At 45.5% G+C, this 12594-nt stretch overlaps 1 protein-coding gene across 1 annotated transcript in view; it reads right to left on the bottom strand.

The window, feature by feature from the left end:
- Positions 1-5446, bottom strand: part of NADSYN1 (NAD synthetase 1) — a 47952-nt gene extending 42506 nt beyond the window's left edge. The window contains exons 1-2 of the mRNA XM_077487576.1: positions 5271-5446; positions 2145-2205 (exon numbers count right to left, since the gene is read on the bottom strand). Coding sequence (XP_077343702.1) covers positions 2145-2205; positions 5271-5355 — 146 coding nt within the window. The 5' untranslated portion in view covers positions 5356-5446. The remainder of the gene's footprint in view (positions 1-2144; positions 2206-5270) is intronic.
- Positions 5447-12594: the final 7148 nt, after the last annotated feature.

Raw genomic sequence — 12594 nt, 5'->3', positions numbered from 1 at the left:
TTAATAGCCACAAAGGATATAAATCTACTCTGTGTGTAATAAATGCCTTTGCAACCCTAGATAAAACCTTGTAAATGTAGTGGGGACATCATCACTGTGCTGTACATACCCTGTTCAGAGAGCAGAGCTGTGGAAGGGGCCCAGCAGGCTCAGCCCACTACCAGCTGCCTGCAGAAAACTACAGGAAGGGGCGGGGACAAGACCAGTCACCCTGCACAAGGATAGCAAACTCCTGCACAGAGATAAAGTCTCACCCTGGATTACTGCACAGATCTGGAAGAAATACACAAAGTACACCAAGATTCAAGCAAGAATACATGACTCTTGTATTTAGACAATATTTGCTTATCTCAAGAGTTCAACAACTTCTTTATTTCTTTCTAATCACTATGTTCTCATCTGCCAGATCACACTCTGATCATTTTACGTTCATGGTTACCTTAAATGGACTACTGTATAGTGTTTTTTTTTTGTTTTTGTTTTGTTTTTTATGTATTCCTTATGGTCAGTATTAAAAAATAAAAATACGTTTTTTTTTAAAATATCAGCATATTTTATAATTAAAACAGGAAGAAGATCTGGACAGCCGCACTCCAAAAAAGTGTTTGCCTTTTATTCAAAAATTATAAACAAAAATACAAGCCACGACAGGAGCTAACACGTTTCACACTTCAATGTAGTGCTTAATCAGTGCTTAGTAGTGCTTAGCTGACTAAGCACTACATTGAAGTGTGAAACGCGTTAGTTCCTGTTGGGTTCCTGCTGGGGCTTGTATTTTTGTTTATAATTTTTGAATAAAAGGCAAACACTTTTTTGGAGTGCGGCTGTCCAGATCTTCTTCCCGTTTTAATTGCTATATACATTTCCGGCACCTGGGCTTCCAAGCTGGATGAGAGGTTTTCCACTTCTGTTTGGCCTACCTGGAGCAGTGATATTTCTCTACATATTTTATAATTCCAGGAAAATGAAATAATAAACTTTCATACAAATGACACAAAAAAAAAGTTTAAAAAAATAGTCCCTGCTATTTTCCCTCCTTCCTTTACCACATTGTTGTGTCCCTTTCTTCCACTCTATCCCTGTCTTTAAACTTGGGGGCCTATTTATGAAAAAACAAAAAAAAAAACAGAGGAGTAAAACAATAAACAAATAAATAAATAGCTGTATGAATGTGACAAATATTCATACAGCTTCCACAAAAGAAAAAAAAAAAAAGAAAACGCATGATTATTGATGCTCATAAATGCCATCTAGTGGTCATAATGCATTATTTTCCTGAAATACCCTAATCAGGAAAATACTACATTATGGCCACTAGGTAGTGCTCACGAGCATAGGCAATAATCGTATTAGACAAAATACATTGATTTTTTTTCTGTGGTGACTGTGCAATCATTTGTCACATTCATATAGTAAATGTTTTTATAAATAAAGTGTTGGCTCTGGACACGTACACCAAACCATACAGCTCAAACAACTTCCAAACCCTAGAACATCAATATGCAATTAGCGGACCTCCAGCTGTTGCAAAACTACAAGTCCCATCATGCCTCTGCCTCTGGGTGTCATGTTTGTGGCTGTCAGAGTCTTGCTATGCGGACTTGTAGTTCTGCAACAGCTGGATTTCCGCTAATTGCATATCCCTGCCCGTTCCTATCTATTTCCAACACTGGTCAACCACCTTGTTGTAGAACATCTATAAACTGGTTGAGTCCATGGTAAAATGAACACGCCTATAGTTGACAGATCTGGATGCACAGGTGACCTTAACTTTGGTTATGTGAATTGTTGTCTATGTTCCTGCATTCTTTATTATCCTATTGCAATCCTGAAAGCCTTCAATAAAAACTTGCTGAGCCAAAACTAGTAAATAGATCTTCAGGACAGATCCCTCGCTGTGTATCGCCAGAAGCGGTATGGCCCAACCCCTCGCTCTGTACTATGACAGTTTATGGCATTTCTGCCACAGCAACAAAGCTGTAAATTTACTTGTTGATGGAGACTGACCTGTAGCCAGCTTTGTGCAGAGGAGCAGGGTTACATATGTGAGCAGGGAGTTTGTTAGGCGTACAAGTTAAAGATTGGCCATACAAAACAGATGGCACGCAGTTTTGGCATGAACTCTTAGTTAACAGACACCTTACCATATTTCCAATTCTGGACCAAGCCGGTACCGAGCTCCTCTCTCTTTAGCAATCTTTATACCTGGGAAAAATTTGACATGTAAAACAGGTGTGCAGACAAAATATAAAAGCATAAAAAACTATAAACAAAGGTTAAGGCTACTTTCACACTGAGGTCACTGAGCGTTAGCGCTAAAGCACCGCTTTTGCAGCCCTGCCCAATGAAATTAATGCCTTGGAATCGATGCAACACGGGTGCTTTTAACCCCTTCTTCGGCTGCTAGTGGGGGTTAAAAGCATTCATTTCAATGGGCAGGGCGTTTTGGGAGTGCTGTATACAGCACTCCCAAACTGCCCCAAAGATGCCGCTTGCAGGACTTTTCCTAACGCCCCGCAAGCACACTGCCCCAATGTGAAAAGTCACGCTGAAATGAATGGGAGGCGGTTTTCAGGCGCTATTTCTACCGCTAAAATGCCTGAAAACTGCCTCAGCCTGGAGAGTGCAAAATCTGGTGCAGCTCTGCATAGAATCCAATCAGCTTCCAGGTTTTATAACTGTAACTGAACAAGCACAAGCTAGAAGATGATTGGCTACCATGCAGAGCTGCACCTGAGTTTGCACTCTCCAGTTTTAGTAAATCAGCCCCCATGTTTCATGTGATAACCATATTTAGTGTGTAACATGGTCACATTGTCCAACTACCCACCCCCACCCCTACACACACACACACACACACAAACACACTTCCCCAAATTGCAGAGTGCTCCTCCGTATGCTGATGTGCAAGGATGAGCTCAGGCGTGTTCACAAATGGCACGTGCAGAGCCTGCCAGGAAGTTGGGACTGCAGAGCGCTAATCACAAGCAGTGAGACATTGTCCCGATGCGTGGCTGCAGAGATCGGGTAATGTCTCACTGCCTGTGATTAGCGATGTGTGGTGCCAACTTCCTGGCGGGTGCTGCACTGCCATTTGCAAACATGCCTGAGCTCATCCTTACTGATGTGTTTTTTTTTTTAAATCTGCATGGCTGTGCGTGGCTCTGCCTACACACATTCCCTGGAATCTGTGAATGTGAAGACTACAAGTCCCATCTTCCCCAGCAGTAGAGGGATTTGTACATTGAGGCAAGGTAGTGCAGACAACCTGATTGCAGTTGTGATGCTCTGTAGGCTTTTAAACTTAGACCCTGTTCACACCTGTGACTGCTGCGCTGGATTTTTTTGCAGCACATTTTTGGAGGGGGGCAATTTATATAGAATGAGCCTCCCTTCTGCTCCAAAAACACCCGAAAGAAGCTCATGTACCAATTGTGGCAACAAGCCAGGGGCATTTGGCACCAAGTGGCAAGATCGCTAAATTTTTGGGGTGCCATTAAGAAACAATGGCACTGCAAGCGCATTTCACATTTTGGCATTATGGGCAGAATTGTGTAATTTCATTACACTGAAATGTGAATGGGGCTGGCTCACACTAGTGCACTGTCTAACGATAACATATGTTATATGCATCGGTGCAACGGGGAGCCACTTATTTATAATGGTACATTAAAAGAGAAGTATTTTTTTTTTTTTTAATATTCATACTTACCTCGGTGGATGGAGCATCAGACCGCTGCTGCAGCTGTCCCATGCCGTCTCTGCACTGAGAACTGAGCAACCCAACATCGCTGATAGCTCAGTTCTCACAGATCCCAGAGAGGCGAGCTGCTGTCAGTGTCTCTCCTCTCTGCTCCTCCACACTCAATGAGCGATGAGCTGTGGAGGGGCAGGGAGCGGTCGTCTCAGAGGCTCACCGAGACTGCCATCAAGCAAGGCACCTGGTGGATCCAGACTTGGAAGTCGGGATGACGTGGTGCCTCGACTGATCTGTGTGATGTCAGTGGAGAGCGGACTTCAGACCGCACTCCACAAAGTGAGTCACAGGAGTGCCAAATGAATTGCACTCCTGCGACCCTTAGGAGAAGCCCAGCCTAAAACGCTCAGGCTGGACTTATCCTTTAAACACAGTAAGGCAATGGACCTCTCTTTGTTTATTATGGTCTGGGGTTGTTTTTCAGGGGTTGGGCTTGGCCCCTTGGTTCCGGTGATGGAACTCTTAAATCGAAGTTCCACCCATATAAAAGCCCAGCTCCTCTCCACGGCGCCGGTATTCTGACCATGGGTGCCCGGCTGTGCCTTCACAGCAGGGCACACACTGCTCATGCGTAGGCCGCGCTGTGATTGGCCGGGCAATCATCTGTGATGTGTCCCAGAAGATTGCACGGAGGGAAAGGTGAGAGGTAAACTTCCTTGCGGCGCTGCGGAGCTCCAGGAGGAAGTGGGAGCTGCATGCCCCTAAAAAGAGAGGGTATTTTCTCCCTCCCCCCCAAAAATTACATGCCAAATGTGGCATGTCAGGGGCCGGTAAGAGCCGGTTCACAAAAGGTAGGCACGGTGCATTCCTGTGCGATCCGGATGCAGTGAAATTTCAAATTTAATTTAAGCTGAATGCACCAGACTGCAGCAAATGTAGGAAGTCAGCGCAGTGCTGCGCTAATCACAGGCAGTGAGACATTGCCACTTCCTCGCGGACTCTGCACGTGGACTGTGCGAACACGACGGAGCTCATCCTTAAAATTCTGAACACAGCATTTTTACACCTGTGTGTATGCATTTCAAACAGTGCTGTGCAAACTGTCGGTGTTATATAAATGCCATATAATAATAAAAGGGTTGTAATATATAATACTGCCACATCCAGGTATGTATGCAAAAAAATAATATTATACATAGGATATGGTGTACTGAATGCAGCATTTTAACACCTGCGTACGCATTTTTGACAGCGCTGTGCAAACTGTTGGTGTTATAATATAAATCCCATATAATATATATATATTTTTATTATGATAATAAGGAGGCCATAAATATACAATACTGCCGTATCCAGATATGTATATATATAAAAAAAAAAACCCTGTGCAGATCTGAACACAGCATTCTTTTATGCCCGTGTGTATGTGTATGAGCCCTAGGTGTCACGTGACATATGCTGGTTAAACATTACGTTTATTGTATAGAGGTCTGTGTGTCAGAACAAAAAGAACGAGGACAGACAGACAGGGGGTTAGGTTTTAGGAGGTTAGATATAATTAGGGATTACATACTCTGTAATATTCTCTGCAGATTCCCATCAAAGTCCAGAGCCCACTGATTCAATGTACAGGAAGCCAGGGTCACTTTCCTGCCCATAGTGTGCAGACAGAGGACACACAGACACCATGTACTGTAAACAGACAGACCAGTGCAGCCAGTATGACATTTCCTCCTGTGTACTGGTGTACCTCCCCCATCTCATCACTTCCTGCCCCACACCACACTGGTCTGCCCCTCCCAACCAGCACGTCTCATCACCAGCTGTGTGATCGTACATAGAAATCTATTCATCTTTGTAGCCTATTGATTATTATTGGACCCAATACAACCATACCCCACTTTTAAGTACACAATGGAGTTTATTTACTAAAGCTGGAAAATGCAAAATCAGGCTCACTTCTGCATAGAAACCAATGATCTTCCAGGTTTTATTACCAAAGATTAAATGAAGATGGGGTTAGAAGCTCATTGGTTTCTATGCAGAAGTGAACCTGATTTTGCACTTTCCAACTTTAGTAAATAAACCCCATTGTGTACTTAAAAGTGGGGTATGTCTGTATACAGGAGATCAGGCTGGAACAATACATCTGCCACAAGCATGTAATGCACTGCCCATCATTCATTAACCATTTAAAAAGCAGTTTTATTCTTCTGGCACTTTTTGTTTACAAAATTAAATCAGTATTCTTTTTTTTGCTAGAAAATTACTTATAAACTCCGAAAATTATATTTTAGCAGAGACCCTAGGGAATAAAATGGAGATTGTTTTTGTCACAGCAAATGCCATTTTTTGGGGATTTTTTTTTTTATGAGTTAAAAAAAAAACACAATAATCCCCCTAATGATTTAGTAAAATTTGAAAGATTATGTTCAATATTGAGTTGGCATACCCTTTACAGCTTTGACAGCTTTAACTCTTCTGGGAAGGCTGTCCACAAGGTTTAGGAGTGTGTCTATGGGAATGTTTGACCATTCTTCCAGAAGTGCATTTGTGAGGTCAGGCACTGATGTTGGACAAGAAGGCCTGGCTCGCAGTCTCTGCTTTAATTCATCCCAAAGGTGTTCTGTCGGGTTGAGGTCAGGACTGTGTGCAGACCAGTCACGTTCCTCCACTCCAAACTCGCCCATCCATGTCTTTATGGACCTTGCTTTGTCCACTGGTGCACAGTCACGTTGGAAAAGGAAGGGGCCACCCCCAAGGTGTTCCCACAAAGTTGGGAGCATGGAATTGTGAAAAATATCTTGGTATGCTGATGCCTTAAAGCGGAGGGCCGTTTAAAGAAAAAAAAAAAAAGTCAGCAGCTGCAAACACTGCAGCTGCTGACTTAATCAGCCCACTTACCTGTCCAGGGCGCCCGCGATGTCGGCCACCCGAGGCCGACCCGTCCCTCGGCTCTCGGGTCCCGGCGCCGCCATTCCTTGTAAGGGAAACCGGCAGTGGAGCCTTACGGCTTCACTGCCCGTTTCCTACTGCGCATGCGCAAGTCACGCAGCGCTTTGTAAATGGGACGCGCTGTGTTCTGGAACACACAGTTCCCAGAACACAGCGCGACCCATTACCCAGAAGACGCCGCATGGAGGAGAGAAGAAAGAAGATCTCCGCGGAGGAGGAAGAGGAAGATTAGGATTATGTGCCTAGCAACAGGCACTTCTGGTAAGTAAAAAAAAATGTTTTCTTCATTTTTTTTTTAGATTTTTTTATAATTTTTAATATTTTTTTTTTTTCAGGGTGGCCCTCCACTTTAAACGGGTTGTAAACCCTCAGTGTTTTTTTCCTCAATGCATTCCTCTGTATTAAAGCGGGAGTCCACCGGGACTCCGCGTTTTTTTTTTTTTTTTTTAAAAGCCAGCAGCTACAAATACTGCAGCTGCTGACTTTTAAATAGTGACACTTACCTGTCCAGCGCGCCCGCGATGTCGGCACCCGAAGCCGATCGCTCGCTCGGCTGCCGGGTCCCGCCGCCATCTTGGGTATGGGAATCAGGAAATGGAGCCTTTCGGCTTCATTTCCCGGTTCCCTACTGCGCATGCGCGAGCCGCGCGGCGCAATCCGGACGGTCCCCGCTGCCTCTGGGAGCTGTGTGTTTCCCAGCAGGCAGCGGGGCACTTGCTGAAGGGGGCGGGGCATTGCGGAACGGGGGCGTAACCTACGCTCGTTCCGCAGACAGCTAGCCCGGAAGTGGGTGCAGTTACCTGGATTATCCAGGTAACTGCACCCCCCTCCCCCCTGAAAGGTGCCGATTGTGGCGCCGGAGGAGGGATCAGATGAGCGGAGGTCCATTTTAGGGTGGACCTCCGCTTTAAGGTGGAATGCAGCACCCCCGAGCCCCCCTTATACTTACCTGATCCTTGTAATTCCCGCTATGGGAACGAGCCCACCAGCTCCAGTCGGTGTCTCGTGTCCTGATTGGATAGACTGATATCAGCGCAGCCATTGGCTCACTCTGCTGTCAATCAAATCCAATGATGCCGGTGCTGGGGGCGGAGCTAAGTCCTGTTGTCTGTGTCAACAGACGCAGCAGCAGGACACAAGAGCTTCTCCGACTGGACACTCGAAAAAAGAAGAAGCCAGGAGTGCTGCGGAGGGACCCCCAGAAGAGGAGGATCATGGCCACTCTGTGTGATAAGTATGACGTTTAAAAAAAAAAAAAAACACTTGATGCACCTACACGCGTCTTAACGCATTTGAAAAACACAGCTTTAGGTGTGTCCTACCAGGAGAAAGGCGTTTAGATAATCCCAGCATGCATGTGGCCAAAGTATACTATATTATGGTAGCACCTACCTTAATTCTTTTGAGCAACACAGTACCTTCATATGTCTGCGTTGTGGTATGCTACAGGATCAGGTGTGTTAATGTTCATTTATCCTAGATATGTGCGTTTGGGTGTCATTCTGAATTAATAGCAGTCAAAAGCGTATGACTAAAACAAAATTGACAGTGGTCTGTAGTGCATGTTCAAACCTTAAAGCGGTTCTGCACACATTTTATTATCGTACTGCGATTGTTTTAGCTACTGTCCACAAATTGCCTAATACCCCTTCATTTTTATTTTTATTTATCCTACCTGTCGTTATCTTTATTTTTTTCTCTTCATCCCCTGCGGCTATGGGCGGTCTTTATGCGGGGATCAGCATCACTTCCGCTGATCCCCGCACTGTGTCCTGGGATCTCGTCCAAGTAATCCCAGGAGACATTGCGGCTAAGACTGGCGAAATCTCGTGAGATTTTGGAGAGGTGACGTCATCACGCCGTTGTCCTGACAACATTCTGGATTTGCACCGCTCGTAGCTACAGAACATGCGCTGGAACCGGCAAAGCATGCTGGTTCCTAGCAAAGACTGGAAAGATGAAGGTAATGCTTGTGAGCTTCAAATGCCCACACGAAAAATGAGATCTGCTAAACACTAAAAATAAAAAGTTAAATTTGGAGGAAAAACTGACATGTTGCACTGAGAAATGCTGGAAAAGTAAGCATATTTATTTCAATAGATACATTTTAAAGCTTAAACAGCAAAAAAAAGTGTTTTTTCATGAGTGCAGAACCGCTTTAATACCATATATAATAACATATTAGAGTTTTCTCTCCAGCAGTATGTAATGAGATTGTAAATTGTAGAGAAATACTTAAATAATGCATTACAAATGAACTAATTAGATTTTAGACCGCTAAAATGATTTTTAGTCAGCTAAAATGATTTTAGTCAACTAAAATGTACTGGCGACTTAGTTGACTAAATACAACTAAAACTAAAACATTTGCAGAAGAGTGAAATGGGACTAAAACAAAAATGCCATTTTAGTCAAAAGACTAAATGCCGTGTATACACAAGCAGAAATTCCACAAGCAAAAGTCCGATGAGAGCTTTTGGTCGGAAATTCCGACCGTGTTGTATGCTCCATCAGACTTTTGCTGGCGGAATTCCTGCCAGCAGAAGATTGAGAGCAGGTTCTCTATTTTTCGGTCGGAAAAAGTTCAGATCGGAAATTCCGATTGTCTGTACCAATTCCATTGAACTTCATTTTCTTGGCTTGTCATCGTGTTGTGCGTCACCGTGTTCTTGATGGTCGAAAGTTCAGAGAACTTTTGTGTGACCGTGTGTATGCATGCCAAGCTTGAGCGGAATTCCATCTGAAAAACCATTCAAGATTTTTCTGGCGGAAATTCCGCTCGTATGTACCTGGCATTAGACTAAAACTAAATGGAAATCTGCTGACAAAATGAACATTGGTTAGCACACACAAGTATAGATGCTGTGGGCCCATTGCAGAAACAAATATCACATGCATTGTGGTGCCATTCATTTTTGGGATACTTTGATGTGTTTACAGAATATTTTTTTTTAATAAGATGTCCTATTGTAATGCACAATAATGGCAACGTCAGAGATCTGAATAGGGCCTAAAATAATTGATATATGGCGCATGCGCAAACACACTGTGAAGCGCTACCAGGTGTATGGGACTTTGTCATATGTGTATGCACCAGACATCCCGCACACGCACAGATGAGCTATGTCTCTCTGCGAGTTCTCTCTCAACAACCCAATGGTGTGTGTGCGCATCTCCTGGGATGGCTATGGCACATATCCTAAGAGGCAGTTTGTGAGATGTTGCGCATGTAGCGGGGGCCGCTCTGTCACTCGAGGCCTCATACCTCCCGCTATAGCCGCTGGCTACACTGACTTAAAAAAGGTATGGGACTACAAAGCCCAGTCTGCACTGCAGAAAGAGAGAAGAATTATGGAAGAGACTATAACATGGACTGCAGACCAGGCCCAAGCTTCTCTTGCTTCCTGGATCCCATTGCATGGGCATCATCTTGCTGCTGTGTGAGGGGATTGCGGTACAACAGGATACACGGCCTACAGCTCCAGCCCTAGAGGGTCCAGACATCATCCCTCTTCCTGAAGAACAGTCTGCAGCAGCGATGAACACCGTGGAACCGACCAGTTCACTGAGACAGCAGACCAATCGCCATCTCTGTCCATCTGTAGCAAGGATAATCGTTGATTCAGACATCCCAACCTGCAAAAACTTATTTCAGGGAGGTTGCAAACTCAATTGAGGCAGGTGCCGCTTTGCGTTGGCCTTGGCCCACCCCTCCCAATGAAATGCAGCCTTGCCAGTACCAATTAAATGCAGCCTATCAGTGTCCATTCGTGCCACCTCATCAGTGCCTAATAGCGCAGCCCATCAATGTCCATCAGTGCAGCCTATCAGTGACCATCAGTGTCACCTCATCAGTATAGCCCATCAGTGCAGCCTATCAGTGTCAATCATTGACCTTCAGGGCCACCTCATTAATGTCCACCAGTGCAGCCTATTATAGGGTGACTAGATGTCCCCGGTTTCAGGGGACAGTCCCCGGATTGAGGAAACTGTCCCCGGACCAAGTCTGTCCCCGGTTTTGTCCCCGGATTTGACTTCAACAGGGGCTGGGGCAATTTTCATAGACAGTCAGTGCAGAATAAAAAAAGCGAATTCTGAATTACACACCCCTGCTCCTACTAGCTTAGAGGGGTGTATTTTTTCCATTATCTGTGTCCCTTTCTGATGATGATGTGTTAGAGCAGATGGACCATTCCTTCAGTTTCCGGCACATGCCCATTCAGCTCCGCTCACATGTTCTTCTGCCTTGGCTCAAATCCCGGCCAGCCTCCTGCCTGATTATCTCCTTGCCTTCCCCGGCAGAGTCATTTTCCTCCGCTCCCCACCCAGTAGTAGCCGGGGCCCGGAGAGAGTGAGACCTGAGATGCTGTGAGGCCGGTGGAGGCAACGGGCAGAGAGAGGCAGGAATAGAGGGGAAGCAGATCCAAATACATTGCACTGTGTCTGTCTCTCTGGCACAATGGATGGTATCAGAACTCACAGGCAGCAGGCACTTATTGGTCAGAAGTTAACAAAATAAGCACCCAGCAGCCATGGTATGTGACACACTGTGACAGAGCGAGCCAGAGCCATGATAGAGTGCCTGCTGCCTGTGAGTTATCATAATGATGATGATCTTAACCAGTTTACGATCGCCTGATAGCAAATTTATTGCTACAGGGCAGTTGTGCTGCGCAGGATCATGTATATACGTGATCCTGCATTTCTGGGTATCAGAGCCAATCAGCAGATCCGGTGGACTCGCCTAGTGGTCTGCCTATGTAAACAAGGCAGTTTGCAAAGGAAGTACAGGGATCCATGTCTTCCCTTAGTAAAATCACCTCCCCCACAGTGAGAAAACACTTGTTAGGCACACATTTAACCCATTGATTGCCCTAGATGTTATCCCCTTCCCAGCCAGTGTCATTAGTACAGTGACAATGCATATTTTTAGCACTGATCACTGTATTAGTGTCACTGGTTCCCGTAAAAGTGTCAAAAGTGGCACTAATTCCACGTACACATGAGCAGGATGTCCGACAGAAAAAAGTATTTTTATCCTATATTCCGATCATGTGTGGGCCTCATCTGCCTTTTTTTCGAAAATTCTGATGGACCTAGAAATAGAACATGTTTTAAATATTTCCGACAGAACCAATTCCCATCTAGACAGTCGGACTTTGATGTAATCATGTGTAGGCAAGACAGATTCAGCGGAACTCCTCCGGAAACACCTTCTGAGTTTATTCCGACGGGGAAACCGGTCTTGTGTACGTGGCATTGGTGTTCGATTTGTCCACCGCAATATCGCAGTCCCACTATGAGTCACTGATTGCTGCCATTACTAGTAAAAAAATAAATATGTCCCCGGATTTCATTTTAAAAATCTGGTCACCTTAGCCTATTAGTGTCAATCAGTGCCACCTCATCAGTGCCCACCAGAGCAGCCTATCAGTGCCCACCAGTGCAGCCTGTCAGTGTCCAGCAGTGCAGCCTGTCAGTGTCCAGCAGTGCAGCCTGTCAGTGTCCAGCAGTGCAGCCTGTCAGTGTCCAGCAGTGCAACCTGTCAGTGTCCAGCAGTGCAACCTGTCAGTGTCCAGCAGTGCCACCTCATCAGTAAAGCCCATCAGTGCCACCTCATCAGTGTCCAGCAGTGCAGCCCGTCAGTGTCCAGCAGTGCAGCCCGTCAGTGTCCAGCAGTGCAGCCCGTCAGTGTCCAGCAGTGCCACCTCATCAGTGCCTACCAGTGCAGCCAATCAGTGTCCATCAGTGCAGCCAATCAGTGTCTTTCAGTACCGACCAGTGCAGCCCATCAGTGCAGCCTATCAGTGTCCAGCAGTGCAGCGTGTCAGTGTCCATCAGTGCAGCCTGTCAGTAAAGCCCATCAGTGCCACCTCATCAGTGCAGCCAATCAGTGCAGCCTATCAGTGTCCATCAGTGCCGACCAGTGCAGCCCATCAGTG

The sequence above is a fragment of the Lithobates pipiens genome, unplaced genomic scaffold (assembly GCF_037356315.1).
Source record: "Lithobates pipiens isolate NorthernLeopardFrog02 unplaced genomic scaffold, aLitPip1_a1.2 Scaffold_18, whole genome shotgun sequence".
NCBI classification, from domain to species: domain Eukaryota; kingdom Metazoa; phylum Chordata; class Amphibia; order Anura; family Ranidae; genus Lithobates; species Lithobates pipiens.
Note: the sequence above shows the minus strand (reverse complement) of the source record. Positions and strands in the feature narration are given on the sequence as shown.